General features: G+C 35.2%; 2 protein-coding genes across 4 annotated transcripts; both read left to right on the top strand.

Moving 5' to 3' along the window:
* Positions 1,858 to 8,231, top strand: LOC18781623 (tobamovirus multiplication protein 1). Of its 2 annotated transcripts, none has more exons than XM_020560794.1 (13): positions 1,858 to 2,202; positions 2,827 to 2,877; positions 3,290 to 3,323; positions 4,063 to 4,113; positions 4,219 to 4,270; positions 4,920 to 5,097; positions 5,223 to 5,318; positions 5,925 to 5,985; positions 6,723 to 6,787; positions 6,979 to 7,053; positions 7,156 to 7,231; positions 7,359 to 7,525; positions 7,657 to 8,231. In XM_020560794.1, exons 1-13 carry the CDS (start codon positions 2,086 to 2,088, stop codon positions 7,678 to 7,680), a joined length of 1,047 nt encoding a protein of 348 aa, XP_020416383.1. In that variant the 5' UTR covers positions 1,858 to 2,085; the 3' UTR covers positions 7,681 to 8,231. The 2 variants fall into 2 exon arrangements, with proteins under 2 accessions (XP_020416383.1, XP_007217250.1); XM_007217188.2 differs by having other exon boundaries at positions 4,027 to 4,113.
* LOC18781786 (callose synthase 7) lies at positions 8,859 to 26,303 on the top strand. Of its 2 annotated transcripts, none has more exons than XM_020559735.1 (42): positions 8,859 to 9,409; positions 9,928 to 10,028; positions 10,553 to 10,665; positions 10,744 to 10,831; positions 10,932 to 11,042; positions 11,157 to 11,318; positions 12,233 to 12,322; positions 12,443 to 12,534; positions 12,667 to 12,790; positions 13,941 to 14,075; positions 14,170 to 14,246; positions 14,326 to 14,413; positions 14,724 to 14,846; positions 15,331 to 15,448; positions 15,594 to 15,925; positions 16,060 to 16,112; positions 16,283 to 16,343; positions 17,274 to 17,355; positions 17,449 to 17,498; positions 17,603 to 17,689; positions 17,825 to 17,935; positions 18,147 to 18,241; positions 18,325 to 18,406; positions 18,493 to 18,656; positions 18,791 to 18,914; positions 19,031 to 19,137; positions 19,249 to 19,354; positions 19,440 to 19,591; positions 19,907 to 20,016; positions 20,108 to 20,227; positions 20,313 to 20,381; positions 20,492 to 20,681; positions 20,775 to 20,886; positions 21,998 to 22,120; positions 22,229 to 22,347; positions 22,488 to 22,571; positions 23,395 to 23,507; positions 23,589 to 23,818; positions 24,200 to 24,997; positions 25,105 to 25,155; positions 25,393 to 25,578; positions 25,750 to 26,303. In XM_020559735.1, exons 1-42 carry the CDS (start codon positions 9,208 to 9,210, stop codon positions 25,996 to 25,998), a joined length of 5,784 nt encoding a protein of 1,927 aa, XP_020415324.1. In that variant the 5' UTR covers positions 8,859 to 9,207; the 3' UTR covers positions 25,999 to 26,303. The 2 variants fall into 2 exon arrangements, with proteins under 2 accessions (XP_020415324.1, XP_020415325.1); XM_020559736.1 differs by having other exon boundaries at positions 9,208 to 9,409; positions 19,034 to 19,137; positions 25,750 to 26,250.

Below are 26,829 nucleotides of genomic sequence, written 5' to 3'. Positions count from 1 at the left end.
CATTGTTTACCTAGAAGTATCTCCAAGAAGCCAAATTTATGCAGTTCCTTCTTGGTTTGTCAATTAACCAAATCAAATTGACTAGATCTTATTGGATTTTATCGGTAAGGGGTCGATATTATTGTCGATAATCTATCACAAACAAAACGTGCCGATACATTATTAACACACAAACACACAAAATTCATCATTTAACAAAAGACGGAGATTTTACACATAATTTTCTATAACTTGTATGCCACCATGATTATTGCATGGGTTGACCATTTATGTAAAAGGACATCAAATATGTCTTGTTTCGATCATATCATATTGATTGTGGAGACAATCTGTAGTGCTTGGCAACATCTTGAACAAGTTTTTAGGATAAGATTGGGGATAAAGTGTCTAAATCATACTAAGAACTTTGATTAGCCTAATAGAAATATATATAGTTCATTTATATTTCAGGATATATAAGTATAAATTGTTCATCTTGAATTAATCACCCCTCTTAATTGTCGCTCGCTTCTCATATCGTCATAATTCTTTTAATGCTACGTTTTGAAAGAAATCTTCCACGTCATTCTAGTTTAAAATCGCTTTTAACAAATAACAATATCTTCTAATTTCAATACCTGATCCGTATCAACAAAGCACGCAACTTCATAGACATATACCGGTACTCCACAGTGAATGATCAAGAAGAAGAAGAGGGAGATAAGAAACCTTGGCGTGTGGGCAATTTAGAACCAATAGCAGTCACATACACAAAACAGGACACAATATATATCTGTGGTCCAACAAAATCACATCTGAGAATTCTTGTGGGTAGAATTTGCCTCTTTGGCCCAATAGAATCCCATGGGTCACAACAGAATCCCTTAGGCGGTGCAGAGCTCTTATCTGGTTATTTAACACGGACGCCGCGTCCAATTGTCCCACAAAATGTCACACCTCCTTAGATATTTAGCAAGTTTTTGACCCGATTGTGTGACGTGGCAGATGGGGGAAGGGAAGATAGACATTCCACCTTTTTTTTTTATTGTATTCAAACCCAAATTTACACAACAAATTTTTATATATATATTATTTTAACTTTAAAAAAAATATTTATTTGTCGTCAAACACCACCTATTATGACATGGGAATGGGGCATGAGCCAATGAGCCATAAGAGGAGGGATTTTTTTTTGTTTATCTTTTGGATAAATCTTTAAGGAATATTAACTAGCTCTTAATTTACTGATAATTTTCTTTCTAGTATTGAAAAATGTGAATTAAAGAAAAAAAATCTTTAAAGGGAAAAAATATTGAAATATAAACTCTTTCGAAAAATTGTTGAGATGGTACAAATAATGTTACTCGTTGCAAAGATATATTATGTAGTGGTTTAGAACAATTATTTGTCCATTAAAGGTCATAATTTCGAGTCTTAGCATTCATTTAATATGTTATTGCCCATTTTATAGGATAGGTGCTTAAAAAAAAATTACCCATTAACTCAAATATGGTTGAAAAGACTTCGAATTTTCCAATTAGGCATCATAAATATCTTTAAATTATTAATTAGGACTTAGATCACAACAAGGTCGAGTTACACGTACGCAGACACTGAAACTAAATATCCCTTAATATTCTAAAGTATTTGTAACTAGTCTACTGATATTTTAGATACTTTTTTTATTAATAAAAAAGTACTTTTAAATACTTAATATTTTCATTAAATTTTAAAACCTTATTAAAACTTTATAGGTTTAATATTCTCTAGCAATTCCACATTTCTCATAAATCTTATAATTATGGTTTTTATTTCAGAGCAAAAAATAAAACAAAATTACTGAGCTACGAAAGAGTCCCAAAAATCAACAGCAGCAACAGAAACAGAAACACAAGGCTGATTTTGTTTTTGGTGGGCAAAGCTAAATTTTTTGTGTCGTTCTCGTCCCACCGTACACTTAAAAGATCCTTCTATATATATAAATACTTACAAAGCTGGTTTTTCTAATCGCTCTCTGTTTCTAAGATTAGATAGACAGAAAGTGAGAGAGTTAATAGCTAAAAAGGTCTCTCTTTTCCTCTGCTTTCTGGAAAGGTGAAGAAGAAGATGATGTTCTTGGAGCTCCTAGTGGAAAAAAGTGATTGCTTTCCTTTGGACTTGCTTGTCTTCAACATAGCTTTGGCCTTCTTCAATGGCGTTCTTGCTGTAATTGCGTTTTCTCAGGTTTGTTTGAACACCCTTTCCTCTGTCATCTGTATTGTTTGTGCTTTTCAGCTCTGTTAAGAATTTCATTATGTGGGTTGGTCTATTTTGAGGGATTTTCAACTTTGACTGATGTGTTAAACGTGAGAAGGATAATGCATGTTTATTCCATTAATTTTGATTTGGATTGAATGGGTATTTGTGTTTTACGCTGTGTTTGGTTGCTGAGAAAGTGGAGGAAAAATTGAAATTCTACAATTAGTTTGATCCTTTGAAATAATAATTTAGGCACATACATTGAGATAGAAAATGCTTGTGCATTGCTGCCCTTATATCAGATTATAAGTTAAAATAAGGGTAAAATAAATAACTCTAGTAAACATCCTGCATGTCTCCCCATTTATCTCTTATTACTTCCACTATCACTATCCCCTTATCTTTGCAAGTATTCCGACTTCTCCAATAGTTTCTGAGAGCCAATTACGCATGTATAAGGGCCTAAATTTTGATACTGTAATTACACTATAGATACTGGTATCTTTGGTTTGTACTGTTATCTTGTTGGTTAAATATTTCACAAGTACTTATCTTGTTTAATTACTCTTTTCCCTAAGTTGGGAATCATCTAGCATTTTGTTTTTCCAGCTGGTCAGGATTCACATGCGCAATCGACAAAGTGGATGGACACGCCAAAAAGTAAGGGGCATCATCTCTTACTTCTACAGCTTATTTTTTTTAAATATCATAAGTTGTTCTATTAGTAATTGAAGGCAGAGCTAGCGTGTTCTTGTCTGATGTTTGTACTTCCTACTGTACTTGGTAGGAATGCTATGAGCACTTATATGCAAGGATGCTGTTTTGAAAATTGGTTTTTGCAACTTCACGTCATATATTATGTGCAAATTCTATGGAATCCTCCCCCACCCCCCACTTTGTGCTGATTCCATCAGTCTTACAATTTGTATTGCAATATGCTTAGGCTCTGTCTACATTTGTTGAATGTGAAAAATGGTTTGTAATTCTTAAAAGTTCTATAATATTCATTTCAGTTGTATGTACATTCACTATTTATAGGGACCGTTTGACTGAAATGATTACTAATTGGCAGGTACTCCACCTCATGATTGGCTCTTCTAACTTGGGTAAGGCTGAGGATTTGTGGTTCATGTCATCAATTTTCTTTTATAAAAGTCAAATAATGGTTCTGACTCAAATTTGAGTTAAACTGGGTAGTGGAATTTTAAAGTACTTCTCTATTGCAAAGGCTACAAGACTTTTTATGCCATACTATGGAAGCCTTTTGAATTAAGTCACTGTCGTCAGTTTTCCGTGTGGTCATATGCTACATACAATTTCAGGTTGGCTTAGCGTAAATGATTGGTTTAATCGTGCGACTGAACGGGTACAATAATAAGCATTACTAACCATAATGTGAATTTAAATCACTCATATCTGCTCATCAGCCAGAATGCAAAGTTGGGGTATTGAGAGAGTGCGTGTACAAGGGTTCCAATTGTATCAGATCAGTTCTTCCGTGTATTTACATTGATAAAAAGGAAACACGTCCTTTATGGTATAACTTGATGTACACAATAGTGCATGAGCATTGACTACTTACGTCTTTCATTCTCATCATATTCTTTGATAAAATTTTCTAAGTCTTCTGCAGGTTTACATTGATTTTCTGTTTGAACACTTCAACTCATCAAAACAGTTTCTATCTTTTCCTCTTTCCACTCTACCAATTCTCAGACACTCTTAAGCAATTATAAAAGCTCAAAAAAGATTGTTTGGTCATATTATGTACTTCATCAAGTTATAGCATCAAATTTCTTCTTTTGGCAGGTTACTTCATATATTTTACATCTACGTTGGTTGCAGCTTGTAAGAAGTGGTTTTGCTGGTCTAATGTCTGCGGGTTCATCCTAATGGGTATATTTTACATAGTTATGCTGATTGACGAGCTGCTTCAAATGTTTGTTTCTAGAGTTTCTTTGTAGTCACTGGTGATCTTATTGATGAAAAATATTGCTACAGCCTACCCCAAAATTCTGTTTCTCGCAGCTTTTCTTCTACTCCTATCCTTTTGGTAAGTTTTCTTATTTTAGATTAGGCTTTCTCATGTTGAAATTTTAGAGATGGTCTGGTTGATTGAAAAGCATGACAGCAACTTCTCTTACCTAGATCAATGTCTTTTCACCCTTTGAACTGTTGAAAGCATCTTGTTAAGGTTATGTTTGCTGTGTCCAATAGGATATTTGAAGAACTTTGTCCTCCCCATCTTCTGATAATGCAATTCCATCTTTCTCAAATGCTTTTGATTTTTTTCTTTTTAGCTTTATTTCATGATTAATGTTTACTTGGCATTTGCTAGATTTCCTTTTGAAATTTCTAGGTTTTTTTTTTTTATACAATTCATTTTTCATCTACACCCAATGTCAGTTTTGTATATTTGTACTTGCGATCGTGACAATTCCTTGACATTAATACTTATAATTGTTTGTATTTAACATTACACAAAAAGAAAATAAAAGTTTTTTTTCTTTCTGTTAGTCAATTACTCAAATACCAATTTCACTTTGAAGCATGTTGCAAAATAGATAGAAAATAGCGTCATGATTTCTTTTTTATATGTTCAATTACAATATCTAAAGACTGCACAATAGAAATTTGTACAGTTGCAGTGTAATTTATAATTATAAGGTATACAAATGCTGTTATGGACAATGACTTTGTAGGGTCGACCTTTGCCATCAGGCAAATGATGACGAGGAGGATGACGAGGACGATAGCATGCAGCAGGCCTTGTTAGAAAATTCAAAGAATAAACCTAATTCATCAAACAAAGATGGTCATCGGATTTGTTGTTCATTCCAAAGCATTCATGTTGGAAGTCACCAAAAATTTGTGATTGCGGTATGAGAAATAGACTTGTTTTGTTATTGCCCTTAATTTGTCATATAAAAGTTGCGTAACTTTCACTGAAACATTGTTATCACTCGTTCTTCTTGTCATCTAATTTCATCCGTTTCTCCCACTAGGTTGTTGTGCTTGTCCTTGTTCTGATGATGTCATTTGCTGTGGTAATCTGGATCGGTGTGGGTAAGAATCCCATTGATTCTTCAGCAGTGGCTCAGGTATGGAGTACAATCTTTCCTACTCTATCCTTTTTAGCATCAGATGAACTTTTGTCTTAACAGTCTTTTGGAAAATTTTGCAACATGGTAACTTATACCAGGCATGACATCTACCGGGAAATTAGGTTTTAAAGAATTAGAAGAAAACACAGTTCAGTCCATATCTGGCATTTTGATAATTCATACAGGAGAATTTGGAACTGCAGCTGGCATTTTTATTTCCTTATGGAGATTGATTGGTTATTAAGGTCTAGGTCAATATCAGTGTTTTTTGAGGAAATTGCTGGTCTCATCTACTTGATTTGTTACTAACATGTGTAGATAAACGTTAGTTGAGATAAGTGTTTTTCCATCCCCTTATTTATCTATAGAAGATTAGTCTTATCTTGATTGTTCTAGACATCTAGTACATGTGTGAGACACCAGCACTTTGTGTATGCTTAAACTTCCTGAAATTCCAATCATTAGTTTTCCTTTTTAAATTTTGGAACATTTTGTTTGCATCATATCATATTTTCTTATTGTTCACTTAATGATGTGTCTTTATGTATCTATTCGTTTAAATGTGGCAATTATCATCGCCCAATAACTGCAACCATCTTACAGGCATATGAAGACTTTCTTGCTTTCACGGTTCTTTTATTAGGAGGAGCATTAGGTTGCTATGGTGAGAGCACTGACAACTTCTTATTATGCATTTATTTACTTTGGGAGGTCATGCCACATTTATCTTCTTATTACCAGTTTCATTTGGGTTTTGTCAATCTAGTTTCTTTGTTGTGGATATGATGATTAAAGTTTTAAATTCTCGTTGGCTTCGTAGTAAAACATTTTTATGTTTTTAGAGTCGTTCTTCTTGATTTAGGGCAGTGTTGTATTGATTGTAATATGTGCTTTAGCTTGAGGGTCTTCAGTTAGATATGATTACTCTTCATCCATTTTAATTGTACTTTCTTCCCCCTTTATTTATTTTTATTACTAAAGGTCTGTGTTTTTTGTTTATTTATTATTCTTATGTTGTTCTGTTCAAGACCAGTAAGTGGTTTTGGCATATCTTATACTATCGAATTATCATTTCCATTGTTTGGTAGTGCATAGGCTTAAGCTTCTTCCTCTAGTTTCGCTACTATTACCCTGTAACCATTTTTGTAGGGTAACACTTACTGACATTATGGTGGAATGGTGTTAGGGGTAAGACTCAACCTGTTATCCAAGTTTTATGTTTAAGGATTTTAAGATTGACTTGTTTGTTCCAAAAACTCTTCATATGTTTTGGTATATTGGATGTTGCAAGGTTAACTGGGTTTTGTTGTCAGAAAAGTGATATTGGCTTTATAAAGTTTAACTGAATTCTTTCATGTGCTGTCTGCAATTTAACTTCACTCTTTCTTTCTAAAATTCCAGGCATCCTGCTATTTTGTAAGTTAAGGAAAGTACGGTCTGAGAAAGCTTCATCCGAAATGTGGAAGGTATTATTAAACTGACAGAAATGATCTCTTCTATTTGATAAAAATATTATTCAAATTCTTCAAAGTGCACTTACTAATTTCTTCTTTGAACGCAACATACCTACTTCTTTACTTAAAATGTTATGTTATAATTTCTGCCTAAACTGGCACACTTCTGTTTGTATTTAGTAAGTTTGGAATTTTGTAAACAGGTTGCTGGTTTGGCAATTACTTCTGTTATATGTTTTACGTCAAGTGCATTGGTAGCTCTTCTTACAAATATTCCTGTAAGCGGTCATTGGCTAGAGACTTTACTACTCTTTGTGCAATTCATTTCTTAGTTTTCCTTATTTATTTTCTTGCTTACCTCACTTTAAGCTCTTTGCCAGCTATATTGTCAGTGGAGTCTGAAAAAAACATATGGCGGAAAAGCGCTAGTTTTTCTGATTCTGTACTATTTTATGGGTAATTCTATCTTCCCTTCTGAGCATTGTTTTCAATTTTCCCCATCATGAATGGGAAGGATACTGCATTTTGTTCGTCACATATTGAATATCATGAGTTTTCTTGCACCCTTTATATTTTATGTCAGGATCTTTGGTGCCCTCAACTTCTGTATTATGGATTGTAAGAGAATTGCCACCCCCAATCGCTAATCACCAAAGGGAACAATCAAGAACAATTACTTTTGTCAGCTATGCTGCAGTGGGCACACAGCGTCCACGTCGTTGGGCTACAGTAACAAGTTCAAATAATCAGGTCCTTTGCTACACTATTTCATACTTCTGAAATGACAAATTCCATAATTGTGTTTTTTCACTTTCTCTTTTTGCTATAAACTATGTTCATTTCAAGAGGAGACATCAGATGGCTTTTTAATTGTATTGCAGGCATCACGAGCAAGTCCCATATAAGAAAAACTTATGAAGTTAAAACTTCTTTTGGTCTTGGGAGAAGAGACGTTGGAAATGCAGACTCACGTATGCATATGATTTGATACTTATGCATCGCAGTGAAATTCAAATGAAGATGGAGGATGTGGATGCCTCTCAACTATACAAGCATGTACTGCTGATGCATGGATGTGGATGCTGCCGCTTTTTGCATTTGGTTCATGTACATAGTTACATTTCAGAAGTGCTGCTACCCTCACCACCAGAAATGCTGCTAGCCGATCCACTTTTGCCCATGGATTCTTACTGTATACACCCTTTTACATGTAGATGCCTCTCAACTGGGTGTTTTTGACGATGTTAGGGTTTAGGGTCTTTTTGACGGCGAAAATATTATAGATTATTGGTACAGAAACCAGGAGAAAAAATTATATAAAAATACAGAGGGTGTTGCAATGCAAACAGATAATTATCTCTCTTCCGGGTGCATGCCTTACTTTGGATCATGATTTGATTCATTAAATATTTTAACTATTTACTGATGTACATATCATTCTTTTAGTTGCACAGTTTCAAAAATCCTGAATTCAGCCAGGGAATTGGTGAAGGAAGCAGAACGAATTAATCGCATGATTTGTATTTATTAGCAAATCTGGTATATTATTAGGTTATTAACTGAAGAACAAGAAACTTGAGAATCTATGATGGGTAGCTGTGAAAATAGTAACTTTTGTGATTTAACGTTGCTTTAGTTTGGCATATCAACTTTTGGTGGGAAACCCATCTGAAAAAGATTACAAAGTTCGATTCTTGTAGAGGACTCTTGATCTTGAATGGTAAAGCTCATCCTACGGATCTGTTCCAAGGTTCAACCCATATTCCGAGGAGGAATTGCTTAGAAGAAGAGAAACCAAAAAGCATTTATAAATCAATAATCAACCCGTCAAATAACGTTCCATGAACAGAAGTAAGTGAAGTGAAAAAGCCATGTTTATAATTTTTATGGTCTTGTTCAGGTTGAGAAATTCTTGTTTGGTATAGCCACGTGCTAGAATTCCTCCACTCCGTACAGCGTTCAAAAAAAATATTATTCCACGTGTCACCCTCAGCTCATGGGAGCCCACCTTCTTTCTTCTTTGCTTGCGCTGTCACAGTTCGCGCCCTGTTGTTAAGTTCCAGTAGGAAGCAAGCTCCCGCTGATTTTAAAAATAAAGAAGCCAAAAGGAAACCTACACAGAAAAAGCGCTTCTGCGCTGGTGATTGAGATTTGTTTATCAAAATTTATCAAATGGAAAAGCAAAAGCACTCAAAAAGAGTCTGAAACCATACAAAACAAAACTCCATCACCAATTCCTTTCTTGCTTTGAGAGCAAACCCACTTTGCTTTGCCTTGCCCTTGCCCCACATCTCTCCCAAAGTATCTATACTCTCTCTTTCTATCTCTGTACAAATACCTAAAAAGATGATCTCTTTCATTTGCAAACAAGCTACATCGAAATCAGTGAGACCTGAAACTGAGAGGCTGAGTATTGGTGGTGCTTTTCGGAAATGGCGAGCTCCAGCGGGACGAAGAACAATCAGGACCCGCAGAGGTCGTTATCGAGGCGAATGACGAGAATGCCCACGAGGCTTTTGGACTTGCCGACTGAGGACGAGGCGTTGGATGTGCCCTCGTGCCTTGCCTCAATTGCTCCCATTTTTCGTGTCGCCAATGAGATTGAGAAGGAAAACCCTAGGGTTGCCTACCTCTGTATGTGATTTTGTTGTATTATTTTGCAATTCATTATTATTAAAGCACATTGCTTGATGTTGTTAGAATAGTAATACATGGTGTTTGTGATTCTGATTATGTTGAATATAGGTGGTGGCCGGCTCAACTAAAATACTGTTTGAACCTAATTACAAAAAGAAAGTTAAATTCTTTTGTATGAATTTTATAAGTTCAGTTTTTTATGCATAATGTCAAGTTGTAAAATTCAGCGTTCATTATTTTCAAATTAAAAGAATGGTAGTGATCCCGGCTTAGTTTCATATGTTTAATATAAAGGGGAAGGGGGTGGAAAATGCGGTTGATAAATGTTATACATAGAACAAATAAGACAGAAAATTTGACAGAATCGTAACAAGACTTTTATTTCTCATTAAGAAGATTTTCACCTAATCTCTATTTCCTATACGGATAGAATCTAACAGTTCTTTGCATCACGTGTTCCTGTTTAGTTCAGTAAATGTTATCGTCGCTTAGGTTGATATATTTTGTGCAATCAGGCCGCTTCCATGGATTTGAGAAGGCGCACACAATGGATCCAACATCAAGTGGACGTGGTGTTCGTCAGTTTAAGACACATCTTTTGCACAGACTTGAAAAGGTGGACTTTTAAATTATTTGTGCTTTCTTGTATTTTATTTCCTTTTTCCAGAAGAGTGGTCTGATTTTGGAACTTAATTTATATTTCTTGTGCTGTGTGTATGATTAGTTCACTTGTGATTTTATCTGTAAATTATTTTATTTCTTCCCCTCATCTCCTTCTTTTATCCTTTTCCTTCCATGATAAGAAGTTTTGAACTCAATACCTCCTGCAATTACAGCTCTGATACCATTATAGACAACAATTGGACCCCAAGAATTTAAGTTGTTAGGAAATAAGCCAACAATGCTTATCAAGCTAACAATTTATACAATTAGTTTTTTTTTTTTCAAATGGTAACATTTAACTTTAGAATGAAATGTGCAAATCAAGTCATAGACTGAATCGAAAGATAATCTCTAGACCTATAAATAATATTCTAGGGTAATACTAATTCAATATCATGACTGATTTATATTGTATTTAAGAGCTCCTGAAAGTGAACTGAAGTTTCTCTGTATCTCTTAAAATTCTTTTTGTTGCAGGAAGAAGAAGAGACAAGACATCAGCTTGCTAAATCTGATACAAAAGAAATCCTGTATTTTTACCACCAATTTTATCGGAACAATATCCTAGAAGGAGAATACACAAAAAAACCGTAAGTCTTGTTTTTGAATTGTTGGTATGCTACCTTTCTTTTACTATTGAATTACTCATTGTCTCTTATATATTGAAGGGAAGAGATGGCTAGGATTATTCAGATTGCAACTGTACTATATGACGTGCTCAAGACAGTGGTACCTCAACCTCAAATTGATCAACAGGTTTGATTTGTATGATTCCAGGATTGCTCAAGTTCTTAAGTGACAGATTGATAGAGAAGGCACTGAAAACATGGCTATTCTATTATTTTTTTCATTGCAGACACAGAAAATTGCTGAAGATGTCAAGAGGAAAAGGGAGCAGTATGTAAACTATAACATTCTTCCGTTATATACTGTTGGTGTTAAACCAGCAATTATGGAACTGCCTGAGGTTGTACATGCGTAGGATATGTGATTTTCATTTATCTCTGCTTTAGTTTTATGAAATCTTATTTTTCTCTCTTGCTCATTGCTTTACCCTTTTATTTTTTCTGGAAATATTTAGATCAAAGCAGCACTTCATGCTCTACAAAATGTGAATGGTCTTCCAATGCCAATAATGCATTTAAAACCCATGAATCCTGATGACAAGTCAACAATTCCTACCGAGAGGATTAAACCTGTCAACGATATACTCGATTGGCTTTCCTCTATTTTTGGGTTTCAGGTAACTTGTGCCTAAATACCTTTCTCTTTCATTTTTCCTTGGTTTTTATAAGCCGCATGTCTGAAACTTGTATTGGTGTGCTAACCCTAAACCTGTCCAACTGTATAGGCACGTTTAAGTTTCTAAAAGGATTTTTCTTGATTTGTGGATCTCAGCTAGTAAACTGGCTACTCTTACCACTGGCCCACAACTAGGGGTGGAGCTTAATTTGACTCGGATGTGGCAATTAATGTAGGTCAATAATTATGAATAATCTAATGCCATCTAATGAAAAGAATGGCAAGGTAATTGAAAAAGACAATAATGGACATTGAAGAAAAAAAATAGCTAGCCCTTATTTCTTTATCCTTTGCCATTTCCCTTGAGTTTTCTGTTGCCTTTCTACTTGGTCAAGATAGGAATGACTTGAATAGGCATGTTTCCATTTGAATCTACAACTTATTGAATTTAAAAGACAATAATTGCAGCATCAAGGTGCTACTTTTAAATGTTATGTGATGGATTTGATATTGGTGTTTTGTTTCATATGAAGACTCTTGTCCTATTCCTACCTCACTGCCTAATAACTGCGGGCATTAACTCCATGTGGTCTTGGCATCCCTGCCTCAAGTTGATTACAATAGTCTGCTATTTTACTTATATCCATTGGGAACCAAGACAAATTTTATAAGGGAGGATTTGGAGCAGTGGGAAATGTGCATTTTGGCTGTCCTCTCAATCTTCATTAAGTAGATATCATTCTTTGAAGTGATGCGAATCTTGTTCTTGCACCTCGCATGCTCAATGATTCTTTGATGCAATAGACTACTGCTAGATACACACACACACACACACACACATATATATATTGCAATAGACTACTGCTAGATGCAATGATTCTTACTATGTTGTCTTATCTTTTCTGGGGTTTGAAGAAAGGAAATGTTGCAAATCAGAGGGAACACTTAATCTTGCTACTTGCCAACATGGATGTAAGACATAGGAATCTTGAAAATTACACACAGGTAAATCGATGTTCCTTTGAGGTGCTTTGTGTTTTCTCCTTTGCTTTGAATTTTGTTGCTCTCAATTTTCAAGACTATATCTGATGTGATCATTAAAGATTAACAGAAAGCTTATTGCAGTTGAATAGTGGCACTGTACAGCATTTGATGGAGAAAATTTTTAAGAACTATCGTTCATGGTTTAACTATTTGCATTGCAAATCAAATCTCAAGTGAGTGATCTGGACAATATCAAAGTTATAACTTGATTCCTTAAAGTCGAATACATATAGACTTGTTACCATTTCAGCAATACAAATTTTGATTTGGTGTCTCTCCAACCTCCCAACCCCACAACTTTTCAGGTTTCCTCAAGGTTCTGACAGACAACAGTTGGAGCTTATTTACATTGGACTCTATCTTCTCATATGGGGTGAAGCTTCAAATATTCGATTCATGCCTGAATGCTTATGCTACATTTTCCATCAGGTCCGTATGCTTTCTTTCTTTTTCTTTGTTTTTTAATAGTATTAGTCAAGCATTATGAATGGTCTAGAGAGTTTCATATCATAATGTTGTTCCTTTTCTGACTTACCATGGCCCATCTCAATGATAATCCTTCTGAGAATGGCCAAGTCTCTTGAGTAGTTACTATGATTTTCTTGGTTTCTTCTTATCATAGCTTTTTTTTTAATGGGGTAAGCCTTCTGACAGGTAACCTGATTTTTAAATCAATTCCTAACCATCTATTAAAACATTAAATTTCTAGGAACTGGTACAGCAGTCACTAATTAAAAGTTGTTCTTCCATACAATTACTTGTCACGAGTCATGACAACATGAAAACTGCCAACTCAATGACCACATTGATTTATATTATCAGTAAGATTTCTATGTAACTTCATATCAATAAACTTGTAGCGTTTCTCTTAAAAAGAATACTAGCTATATGCTTTTTGGTTCTTAGGTTTGATAGAATAACATTTTATTCTTAGAGAGAGGGAGTACAGAGGTGCATATACAAGTCACCAAATTTATTCGGTTTGCATGACAATTATATAAATTACTAATTACTACAGCTCCTGCTGATCTAACAGAACAAAATCCTAACTGTCAGTGATCACTCTTCAAAATCGAAGCCCCACTAGATGAGGTTATACCAGAAAAGGAGCCCCAAATGAATTATTGTGAATATAATCCAAAGTTGTTTTTAGTCACTCAATTCCTCATTTCTGTCAATCTCATAAATTTTTCTTTGGAAGAATCTATGTTGCATGTTCTAATTTTCCCTTGTGTATTTACTTTTTCTTTTGTTCTGTTGTGAAAGAAATAGCTACTTGGTAACTAAAAATTGCATTATAAAAAACAATTGCATTAAAAATTAAAAATTCAATTAATTGTTTAGACTACTCTCCACTGTTGATTTTAATCCAACAATAAGTGACCAAGAAAGTCCCTGGTCCCGTGGACCAGGAGAACGGGACTGTAATTCTACAGATTTCTTGTCTGCAACATAAATATTATATCATAAAATTGTTTATGAGTCATGCTTGTTCTTAATACACAACTTGTCTCAAGGACTTTTATATGTCCTGAAATTTTTAAGGTATGACAATAATTTTTCTTCACTAATTGTTAAGATGGCCAACGAGGTATATGGAATTTTATATAGCAATGTTCATCCGGTTAGTGGAGAAACATACCAAACAACAGCACGTGACGAAGAATCTTTTCTGAGGGATGTTGTAACTCCTATCTACCAGGTGTTGTACAAGGTAAAGATGGTCTTCTACTGCATGTATTATTGACACGAAGCATCTTTATTACTACTTTTTAATTCAAAATTTGAATCTTCCTTTTGTTGCAAAGGAAGCAAAGAGAAACAAAAATGGCAAGGCAAGTCATTCAAGATGGAGAAATTATGATGATCTAAATGAATATTTTTGGTTAGTATCTTTGATGGTAATTTTTGTTTTCGATCCATTCAGATATAAAATGGCTGAAAGGTCTGCTCGTTCTTTCTAGGTCTGACAAATGTTTTAGGCTAGGGTGGCCAATGGACCCTAAAGCAGATTTCTTTAGGCATTCAGATGGGATTCCACCAGCAAATGAGGTAATTATCTGTCTTGGTTTTATCTGTTTATTTATTTGGGTGGGGGAGGGTCAACTAAAAACTTGGACATATTGGGGAACAATTTTATTACATTTTATTTCTGTTTTTTCTCGAGAAGAAACGGAAATTTTATTGCCAAACACAATTTACTAAAATATCATTCTTTTCTTATGAATTGGACATTTCTGCATTTGTATGTGTGCCCGCATGCATGTCCATAGTTTACATATAAACATAATTTGTTTTGTGCCTACATATGTATAGGTTTCTTTTAGATAAAGTTCTGTTAATCTGAATACATGTTTGACAGAGGACAAATCAAGCTGCTGGTGGGAGGAGGAAACCTAAAACAAACTTTGTGGAAGTCCGAACATTTTTGCACCTGTACCGAAGTTTTGATCGAATGTGGATATTCTTCATATTGGCTTTCCAGGTAGCCTTAAATGTTGGATAATGTGTTGGTAATTTGAGTAAATAACGCCAACCTCCCTTAGAGTTTTCAATTACACAATCATGAATTTACACTAAACTCCCATGCTAGAAGTTTCTGTCAACAATGGTAAGAATCAAATTTTTGGTTCGCTTTTAGAAATTTAATATGATCTTACAAGTAACCTTGTCTCTTGTTGGTTATGAAAAAACTATGGTCATCTTTACTGCTGAGGGTATTTATGGAATTTTCTTGAAATTTCTGTCTGCTTGTGTTGAGGGATTCTCTGTTATCATGAGACTTACCCTTTTGGGGAGCTCTTCCATATGCATAAAAATTGCAACTCCTGCGCACAAGTGAGGTTGATATATTTCCCATAAAAAAATGTGTATTTTAGACAAATTTTATGGGAGGTTGGAGAAATCCTTTCCTTTTAATTCTTTACAGTTCTCCTTAAGGAATGTGCCTCACTATTTCTGATTTTTAGGCTATGGTTATTGTTGCATGGAGTTCTTCTGGATCTCTGACTGCTTTCTTTGATGCGGATGTCTTCAGAAGTGTTTTAAGCATCTTCATCACTTATGCTTTCCTCAATTTATTACAAGGTACTAGCGATATCTTTAATGTTTCTGTTTGTTTCCATATTAGTTCATGGTGGGAATTCTCAGCAGTTGTTTCCATATAATGTATAACTATTGAGTGACTTTTTTTGTACTTCACTTTCTCATACGGTCTATTTATGTTCTTCAGCCACTCTGGATATTGTTCTTAGTTGGAATGCCTGGAAGAGCTTGAAGCTCACTCAAATACTACGATACCTCTTGAAATTTGCAGTAGCTGGTGTGTGGGCTGTGGTTCTGCCTGTTGGTTATTCTAGTTCTGTGCAGAATCCTACTGGACTTCTGAAATTCTTCAGCAGTTGGGCTAGGGATTGGCGGAATCAGTCATTTTATAACTATGCTGTTGCAATCTATCTACTTCCTAATATATTGGCTGCTGTGCTATTTTTTCTTCCACCTTTACGGAGACACATAGAGCGATCAAACTGGCGCATTGTCACTCTTTTTATGTGGTGGGCTCAGGCAAGCATGTCTTGCTTTGGTTTTAACCAAAGTTCTTGTTGCCTTGTGATTGTAGTAAATATTTATTTTCGCTTTATTCTGTGTTCTAGTTATGGTTAATTTGAATGATTTTTCTGTGGCTGTCCATACTACAGCCAAAACTGTATATAGGAAGAGGCCTGCATGAGGACGTCTTTTCACTGCTGAAGTAAGTAAAACGTGTCTCAATTTATTTATTATCTTTCTTCATCTTTTGAGAGTGGGGTGTTGAACGTGTGTGGGTTTAGCCATTTCGCTGCTTGTCTTTCTACTCATTGGTCATTCTATTTGATTTCTGGTGCTTTGCTTTGATTTTAATAAAATTATCTTTATATTCAGATATACTTTGTTTTGGATCATGCTGCTAATCAGCAAGCTATCGTTCAGCTATTTTGTGGAGGTGGTTTCTCTTCAATAATTTTTTTTATCTGATCTGAAAATCCCTATTTTATTTTCTGTTGCTTATTCATGTCACATACTTGCGTAGTAAGACATTGGCATATGCATGTAGGTTCTTAACACACCCAAACATGCAACCACCGCCTCGCCGCCCCCCCCCCCCCCCCCCCCCTCTCTTCCCCAAAACACACCAAACCCACACTAGTACAATCTGTGTTTTGTGTGCATAAACTCAGTTTAGTTCATGAAATTGCAACTGAAGAATTAAGAATTTTAGGATGCATGCCATCTTAAGTTGCAACAAATAAGTTGCCAAGATCCACTCTGTAAATATTGGGTAACATGGACATGAAATCCTTGATCTGCACACGAAGATTGTACAAAAAAACACACACAGGATAATCCTTGAACCACAAATCACATCTGTAGCGTTATCATGACAACATCACATTATTTTTTTAATATCTCTCCACATCAGTAGCTTATAAGTCATATTTGAAGATTACCACATATCTATAACCTCAGAAGTTATGAGAAAAAGAAGGAAAGTAATAGATTCATTGTGAGCGGAGAAATAATGAAATTTTGAATTACCTGACTTCGTTCTCATTGGGCAGTGGAAAAGATTATTGTGGAAAACCTTAAACAACATATGTAAAGAACATAACATGAGTTCTACTCCTAGCCAGCAGAAGTCCTCAACTCCACTAGCCTGAACATTGTCTCCTAATGTTATTCCACCTAGAGCTGAGCAACAGTATTCTTTTTCCTAATTAGGAAACTTTACCCGGTAAAAAAATTTGATAATGGAACTAATGTTACTACAAAGCTAGGTCATTCATTGTAACTGAAAAGAAGTTAGGTTTTTCCTTTGAGGATCCATTGGATTTAGATAATTTTACTAAGCTTTATTTGTATACTCTGGTCATAGATACTGCCGCTTGTTGGACCAACAAAAGTGATAATGAAGATGCCTATTAGTAATTATCAATGGCATGAGTTCTTTCCAAATGGTAATATTTCAAACTTTGTTTTACTGTTTTCACTTAAATTTTTTGCAACTGTAGCCTGTTCTTACTACAAATTCACGTTTGGAACTGATGTAGTAACTCATAATATGGGCGTTGTTATTGCAATATGGGCTCCAATTGTCCTGGTAAGTGAACCGCTGAAGAATTCTATGATTGAAAACTGTCATAATTTGCAGTTCTTATACACTGTTATGTCAGTTACCACTTTTTAATGATTATTGGTACATAGGTTTATTTTATGGATGCACAAATATGGTATGCAATATTTTCTACTCTGTTTGGTGGGATTCATGGAGCCTTCAGCCATTTGGGTGAGGTCAGTGTCAAATCTGTTCACGCTTTTACATTTGTCTATTTTTCTTTTTGAATATTGTCTTTTATAAGTATTTCTGTCTCAGATGGGCTCTTGTTTCTTCCCAATGATCCCTTTATTCCATTTGTTGTCTCTCAGATACGGACCCTTGGGATGTTGCGGTCCAGATTTGAGTCTGTGCCTTCAGCTTTCAGTAATCGTCTTATGCCATCCCCAAATAAGGATGCCAAAAAGAAAAGACAATTGGAGGTACTAATTTTAATCTGTGTTTTCTTATTCCCTCTAGTACATGAATTTCAGTTGATTTTGCTCCACGTAATGTATTTTATACAAGATAAATGATTTGCATACCACATGCAGATGTGGGTAATTTGTTTTGCACTTGTCAATGAAACAATTATGACTTAGAGCCTTTCATCTTCTATGTGTTTTGCTAAAAGTAAACACTTTGATGTGGCAGGATGAGGCACTCGAACGAAAGAACATTGCCGATTTCTCTTATGTGTGGAATGAGTTCATAAATTCTATGCGATTGGAAGACCTGATCAGCAATAGGTTGACTACTTTGCTCTCTAATTTGCCTTTCAGTGCCTTTTTTGTAAGTTTCTGATTATATCCTTTCAATTTAAACCATTCAGAGATAAAGATCTGCTGCTTGTTCCATCTTCTTCAAATGATGTGTCTGTTGTTCAGTGGCCTCCTTTCTTGCTTGCTAGTAAGGTACATTTTGCATGGCTTCATTTGTTAATTTAATGTTCAATACAAATCAAATATGCGACTCTTATACTTTGTTTTTACTTGTGAAGATTCCTATAGCATTAGACATGGCAAAAGATTTTACAGGGAAGGCAGATGATGATTTATTTAGAAAGATTAAGAGTGATGATTATATGTACTCGGCAGTAATTGAATGCTATGAGACACTTAGGGATATTATATTTGGCCTTCTGGATGATGCAGCGGATAAGATGTAAGTCAGAAGCATACCAGGTTGAATGTCATAGATAGCCACAACCTGCTCGTACACATTTTTTTATTGAAAAAATTAACACTACCATTCTTTTATAAGAAGCATATGAAAGTTTGTTTCATCTTATATAACAGGATTGTAAAGCAGATATGTTACGAAGTAGACAGTAGTATACAGCAGGAAAAATTTTTGACCTATTTCCGGATGAGTGGGCTGCCATTTCTTAGCGAGAGGTTGGAGAAATTTCTAAAACTCTTGGTAACATACTTCCTTCGTGCCTTACTAATTTTTAATGCTGAGTTTTTAGCAATGAACTGATAGACATTGTCTGCACATTCTACTAGTCCTGTCTGAGTATTTAAGTTGGTATGTAGCAGCTTGCCGAAGATGAGAATGTCGAGAATTCCATGCGTCAGATAATCAATGTCCTTCAAGATATCATGGAGATTATCACACAGGATGTAATGGTCAACGGCCATCAGTGAGTACTAAGAAATAAATACATGCTGGAGATGGAACAAAAACTGTCATATTTCACCAATGAATGAGCCTTTTTGTCACCTGTATGTTAATGTTCCTCTTCTCTTTGTAGAATACTGGAAGCAGCTCACTACATTGATGGTCAAAATGTCAAGAAGGAGCAAAGGTTTCAAAAGATTAACATATTCCTTACACAGAATACAGCTTGGAGGGAGAAGGTAACTTTGGCAGGCATTCTTTTGGTAATGACATTAACTGAATATCTTAGATCTTTTAGTCTTACTATCTTCTACATTAACATAGGTCGTTAGACTTCATTTGCTTTTGACCGTCAAGGAATCTGCCATCAATGTGCCTCAAAACTTGGAAGCTCGCAGGCGCATCACCTTCTTTGCAAACTCCTTATTCATGAACATGCCACGTGCTCCCAAAGTTCGTGACATGCTCTCATTTAGGTCAGTCACTATAAACACCAAATTTGTATTGGGAAAATTTGGGCTGTTCAATGAAATAGGGAATTAACCTCTTAAGAAAACTGATGTTGCTGAGATTTGGTTAAAGGTGAGGGATCAATATGGTTTTTGTATTAACATGTTAAAATTTTATTGAAGATAATGTATCTCGTACCACTTTCAAGATTTGCTTATTTGCTTCAGGATCTGTATCATATGAGTGGATGCATATTATTTTTTTATCAACTATATATTTTGTGGTGGTCTTCTAATAGTTTCTACTATAAGATCAAATTTTCTTCCTGATTTTTGGTTCAGTGTTCTGACTCCTTATTACAAAGAAGATGTCCTCTATTCTGATGATGAACTTACGAAGGAAAATGAGGACGGAATCTCAATTTTGTTCTACCTGCAGAAAATATATCCTGGTGCGTTGGAGTCTCACTCTTGTATTATTCTTTTCATTGTTTGGAATTGACTTGAACTTACCCCTGCCAACTAACTATGACTGCCAAATAGATGAATGGACAAATTTCCAGGATCGCATAAAGGATCCTAAGAATGAGTTTTCTGATAAGGACAAGTCAGAGTTAATTCGCCAGTGGGTATCTTATAGGGGACAGACACTTTCTAGAACAGGTCTGGATAATGAGTAATTTGGTCTCTTGTACAAGTATCATTTAAAGCTTTGAACCTAAACTTTTTATCTATATTTTTCTGCTAGTGAGGGGGATGATGTACTATAGGAAGGCTCTAGACATTCAGTGTGTCCTGGAAACAGCAGGAGATAGTGGTTAGTAATTTCTGTGACAGATGCTGTTTTTGATCTCCAGATCAAAGTTCCTGATTTTGCTTCCAAAATTTTTGTAAAAGCTAGTAAAGTGGCAAATGGTTATTTTGCAGCTATTTTGGGAGGCTACCACACCATGGAATTAAGCGAAAATGATGAGAAGGCTTTTCTTGATCGTGCACAAGCTCTGGCAGATTTGAAGTTTACTTATGTAGTTTCTTGTCAGATGTATGGTGCTCAGAAAAATTCTCCTGATCCTCGAGACAAAAGTTCTTACTCTAATATCCTGAAGCTGATGCTAACGTGAGTCAATATTACCATAGGATGAACAATCTGTAGTTTCATTTTTTATTTAAATTGTTTATGGCATCTTTAATTATGTGTTCTTTTTTGTAGGTATCCATCTCTACGTGTTGCTTACATAGATACAAGGGAGGAGCATGTGAATGGAAAATCACAAAAAGCTCACTTCTCTGTTCTAGTCAAGGGTGGTGACAAATGGGATGAGGTATGGAAAAAAAAAAAACAACTAGTTCTATAGACCGTGAACTGTGGATACCATGTGCCTTACACTATTACAAAGAAAAATAAAGCTATTGAAGAACTTGTTTGCCTAAAATTGGAAGGAACAATCCTTCAAATTAATATTATTTCTCAAATTTAAATATTCAGGTTTTATTACAAAAGTGAATTTTTCTTTCAATCTTGGTGTAATTTTGCTGAATAATAAATTTCTGTTATTTCTACAGTAGAAAATATTTATAAGTTTTTTCTTTTCTTTTTGTAACATATTCTGCCATGTGCATGAATACATCGGATTTTTTTAAGAAGCACTGAAAGTAATTGGTATTTTAAACTTATGGTTTTAATTTTGGAGATGAGGACAAGACCAAGAATAATAACACAAGAGAGATCGTGGGTATTTTTAATAAATAAAATAGAAGCATGTATGTAGTGGAGGGCTAGAGTATGAAAAGAAAAAAGGAAAAGGAAGAAACTTATTCTTGTACAACATAGTTGTATTAAGTAATAGTACTTTTCTATGGTGAATGTTTTAACAAATCACGGTTTTATCATTTTATGCATAGTATGAACATAGTTAATTCTTCTTCATGCCATTTGTTCAAGCTGAAACTACCGTTGCCCATTTTCCATTTAATTTCTGAATAATTTCAATTTTCCAATAGGAAAAAGATTTTCATTCTAAGATCTTGTTATGTGTTATGAAATATTCTATCACTAGACACAAGCTAAGATCTTGTTCCCTAAATCTCACTTTGTTAGGCACTTGCCCATGATCTTACAAGTAGTTTGCTTATCTAAGAATGTGCTTTTCATTTCTTGACCATTGGTTGTTTAGCTTCATCTCTAATCTCTTTTATTAGATATGCACTTTGTTGTAGACAATTTTTACCTTTTTGTGGAATGTCTACCTATCACTTACTCTCTCATCTCATCTATAACCTTCTTAAATACCAAGTGTCAAGGCAACCAAACAAATAATGGAGTAATTTAGAGCTGCTCCTGCCTACCTGTATTGATATTAATGCTCTCGTATGAGCCGTATCAAATGTAGGTGATAGTTGATAACTAGTTTGTGGAATTTTCTTACATTGTAGGAAATATACCGCATCAAGCTTCCAGGTCCTCCAACAGTAATTGGTGAAGGAAAACCTGAAAATCAAAATCATGCCATTATCTTTACTCGTGGAGAAGCCCTGCAGACAATAGACATGAATCAGGTAGCTTTCCTTGTGTCTTTATGTAAACTAGCTTTAGAAAGTTGCTCATTGTATCAAAAGAGAGGGGGAAAAGGTGTTATATTGTGCCTTATTCATCCTTTTTTCCAGGATAATTACTTTGAAGAAGCTTTCAAAATGAGAAATGTGTTGGAGGAATTCCTAAAGCCTCGTCTTGGGCAACGGAAACCCACAATATTGGGGCTACGGGAGCATATATTCACTGGAAGGTCAGCCTTTTAATATATCTCTTCACAATTTATTGGACCTTAATTGACTGCTGTGACAGAGATTCTTTGCAGATATGTTACTGATTAGTGGCAATTGTATTGTTATGTGCTTATTTTTGTTTTTCCTTCTTAATTTTCAGTGTTTCATCACTTGCTTGGTTTATGTCGAATCAAGAGACTAGTTTTGTAACTATTGGTCAAAGAATTTTGGCAAATCCGCTGAGGTAAGCCTTAAATTACATTTGACTGAGCCACATTTCAGTTTAAATTTGTACATTCTTTGTTTGGTTGCCTTTTCTTTTCTTAAATGGGTGGGGGACCTTAATAGAAGAGTCCTATTTACTTTATAATAGAATATTATGTACGTATCATATTTATAATTTTATTTCTACCGATAATGGGAATAATATCAGCACAGTACAATTCACAGACCGGACCAGTCAGCGTAAATTTTGCCATATCCTCAGTTTTCTTTTCTCAAAAAATTGTGGAGTATGTGTGGCTTCTAATATTTAAAGGTTTAGGCAGTGGACAGGGTGAATAAAAATTGAAGAGAATGGTAAAGATTATGTAAGATTGTTAAAAGTGTCTTATTTAATTTTTTTTTCTATTTTAGAGAATGATTAACAGTCTTAGTCCAAAGTTATGCCAGATGACATATATGGAAGTACAATCCACTGTTCAAATGTGAACTTAGAATTTTCTGAAGTATATACTTAAGGGGGAAGCCTAGTTTAAATTGGTTTCATGTCACGGGCTAATGATGCCTTAATCACCTTTTGCAAGTTAAAAAGAAGAAATTCAGCACATCCTAGGCCGTAGCTATTGGTATGGATAGTTTGTTCAATCTCAGGTTGGGCTTGGGTTTCCATTTAACTCTAGCCGCCAGAATTGTAATCCAATCCTCAATTGCCTTTCTTTTTTCACAATCCAATCGTTTCTTCTTCTTTTCTTTTTTTTTTTTTTTTTTAAGAAAAGGAAAAGTTCTGATGTATTTATGTACTATTACCATTCTAGTATCTCTCTAATGCCAATCTCACTTGACAGGGTACGGTTCCATTATGGTCATCCTGATATATTTGACAGAATCTTCCACATAACAAGAGGTGGCATAAGCAAAGCTTCAAAAGTAATTAACTTAAGCGAGGATATATTTGCAGGTAATTTTGCCATTCATCAGAAGATCCCTGACTAGTAAGTATTATCTGTTGACTAATTGTAATTTTGTTGGATGTCTACAGGGTACAATTCAACTATGCGTGGGGGATTTATAACACATCACGAGTATATCCAAGTAGGCAAGGGGCGTGATGTGGGAATGAATCAAATATCGCTTTTTGAGGCTAAGGTTGCAAATGGAAATGGAGAACAGACACTTAGCCGCGATGTTTACCGGCTTGGGCGTCGGTTTGATTTCTATAGAATGCTGTCTTTTTACTTCACAACCGTTGGATTCTATTTTAGTAGTATGGTATGTTAGCTAAAACCAATCTCCTTTGTTTATTGATTTACTTAGTATCTCTAGTAGGTTATAGCAGATAGGCTTGGACGGCAGTCTTTGCACTTGATTAAAGAATCTTTTCTCTAAAGGACTAGGTTGGCTGTGTTTGATTCATGTTAAGTGATCCGATTCTTCAAATTGTACAATAGTTGTAGATGTTACCAATACAATGTTCATGACAGCTAAATTGATTGAATCTAAGAATTGCATCAATAGGAAGAGTACGCCTAAAGTTTTGAGGATTTGTTTTGGCTGGTTTTGGCTTTATGTGTAGATGTTGCTTGGAAGGGTGTAATCTTTTACAATTTGAAGTATGTATTGCATCTTGATATGGGCATTATATTGTTTCAGGTAACTGTGCTGACTGTATATGTGTTTTTATATGGACGTGTCTACTTGGTCATGAGTGGATTGGAGAGCGAGATCCTGGATAACCCAGCCATACATGAAAACAAGGCCTTCGAAGAGTCTTTGGCTACCCAGTCTGTCTTTCAACTGGGCTTGTTGCTTGTGCTTCCCATGGTAATGGAAATTGGCCTGGAGAAAGGGTTCCGCACTGCGTTGGGTGATTTTATCATCATGCAGCTGCAGCTGGCCTCTGTTTTCTTCACATTCCAACTAGGAACAAAAGTACATTACTATGGAAGGACAATCTTACATGGAGGATCTAAATACCGAGCAACTGGCCGTGGTTTTGTTGTTTTCCATGCCAAGTTTTCCGAGAACTACAGGCTATACTCGCGCAGTCACTTTGTGAAAGGGTTGGAGCTGTTTATTCTGCTGATTGTGTATGGAGTCTACGGGAAAGCTTATAAGAGCTCAAATCTTTATTTTTTCATCACTTTCTCCATGTGGTTTCTGGTTGCTTCCTGGTTGTTTGCTCCTTTTGTATTCAATCCATCCAGCTTTGACTGGCAGAAAACTGTAGATGATTGGACAGATTGGAAGAGGTGGATGGGAAATCGTGGTGGTATTGGGATCTCACCTGACAAAAGTTGGGAATCATGGTGGGATGAAGAACAGGAACACCTCAAACACACAGTTATCCGGGGAAGAGTTATTGAGATAATACTTGCATGTCGCTTCTTTGTTTACCAATATGGAATTGTTTACCACCTTGATATAGCTCATCACAGCAAGAATCTGCTGGTATTATTTATGTCCCATTATATTTGACTATTTGTTCTCTTGGTTGCCTATAAAGAGTTGTTTAGGTTTACGGCCTAAGTTTTCCAACTTTTTCAATTTCTTTGCAGGTTTATGGACTTTCTTGGGTAGTTATGGTAACCGTTCTTCTCGTCTTAAAGGTAGAAATCACAAATAACTTATGCAATTATGCCTTTAGAGATTAATGATGAAAACATAAGCATCCTTTTTACTTTTTCCTTCTCCTTTTTTTCTTTTCTGGGATCACTATTTCTATATCTCTTTATTTGGTCTGATGTTTATTTTGGTGCCTCTCTCTCTCTCTCACTCTCTCTCTCTCTCTCTCTCTCTCTCTCTCTCTCTCTCTCTCTCTCTCTCTCTCTCTCTCTCTCTCACAGATGGTTTCTATGGGTAGACGAAGATTTGGCACAGACTTCCAGCTCATGTTCAGGATTCTGAAAGCACTTCTTTTTCTTGGTTTCATGTCAGTCATGACTGTCCTATTTGTTGTTTGTGGCCTTACTATCTCAGATCTATTTGCTGCTATGCTTGCCTTCTTGCCCACAGGATGGGCCCTTCTTCTGGTAAGTGAAATGTCTTCTGTAGTTTATGCAATAGCGCGTTGAGAGTTTTCTTTTCAAAATGCCTTTCTCAAAATTATGCTCAGAAAAAAAGATGTCCTAAACTCTTAACAACATTAACATTCATTTAAAGTGTGAATTTACTAAACCAATTGTTAATTTTGTGCTTTCAAGATTGGGCAAGCATGCAGGAGGATGGTTAAGGGTCTAGGATTCTGGGAGTCAATAAAGGAGCTGGGGAGAGCATACGATTATATAATGGGACTTATAATCTTCATGCCCATAGCCATTTTGTCATGGTTCCCATTCGTATCGGAGTTCCAAACACGTTTGCTCTTCAACCAAGCATTCAGTAGAGGCCTACAAATTTCAATGATTCTTGCAGGGAGGAAAGACAAGACGACGTCACGGGAACAGACTTGAAATGGCATCTGATCTGCTTCCAAGTTTTTAGCATATCTCAGGTTCATATCCACATTAGAATATAATTTATTATGTGAAAAATTCCACAGAACCACAGATACTAATTTTATGGGGGAGGAGATCAAGTAGAGTGACTTGTATTTCTTTTTATTTGCCTCTCACTGCCTATTTAATTTTCGTACTTTCATGTATATTATTAGAATAGAAACCTACTGGATTGCTGCTGCTACCTTGTTTCCGCTTGTGATGTTTAATTCAAAATTTTGAATCTTCATTGGATTTGTAAGATATCTCTAACTTTCTGAGGATGTTTGGGTTTGATTTCCTTTTGCCTTTGGCTTAGGCAGAGAATCAGATTTTATAACAGCAGATTAAAACATCCACCGTTTTCAGCAAGTTTTTATCAATAATAGTCCAAATTTAACCTTCAAATTCATAAATGTCAATTTTTATAAAAACTTTCAAATATAGCTAAAAACGCACTTAAATAAACCAAACGCCAACGAGTGTTGGTTTAGTTGTTAAGCTCCTTGAATTATGTGTAGTCCCACCAATGTTCAAGTCCAGACTTGAGGTTGTGGGTTTGTTCTGACGCTGGTGATGAGAGTAGCCAATCTTTCCCTAAACTTTTTTTCATAAATTAAATTAAATTAAATTAAATTAATCTACATGAAAAAGGAAAGGAAAAAAATTGCATCTACCCTTGGGAGCATCTGCTTCAAGGAAAAAAATTAAATTGAACTGAATCAAATTAATTGCGGGGTACAATTCACTCCGATTAAAAATTACAACCACTTGGATTGAATTGATTCTGTAGGTTGTTTTTTACTC

This window comes from Prunus persica, chromosome G3, assembly GCF_000346465.2.
Source record: "Prunus persica cultivar Lovell chromosome G3, Prunus_persica_NCBIv2, whole genome shotgun sequence".
Lineage (NCBI taxonomy): Eukaryota > Viridiplantae > Streptophyta > Magnoliopsida > Rosales > Rosaceae > Prunus > Prunus persica.
The sequence above is the reverse complement of the archived record's forward strand: the minus strand, read 5'-3'. Positions and strand labels throughout refer to the sequence as shown.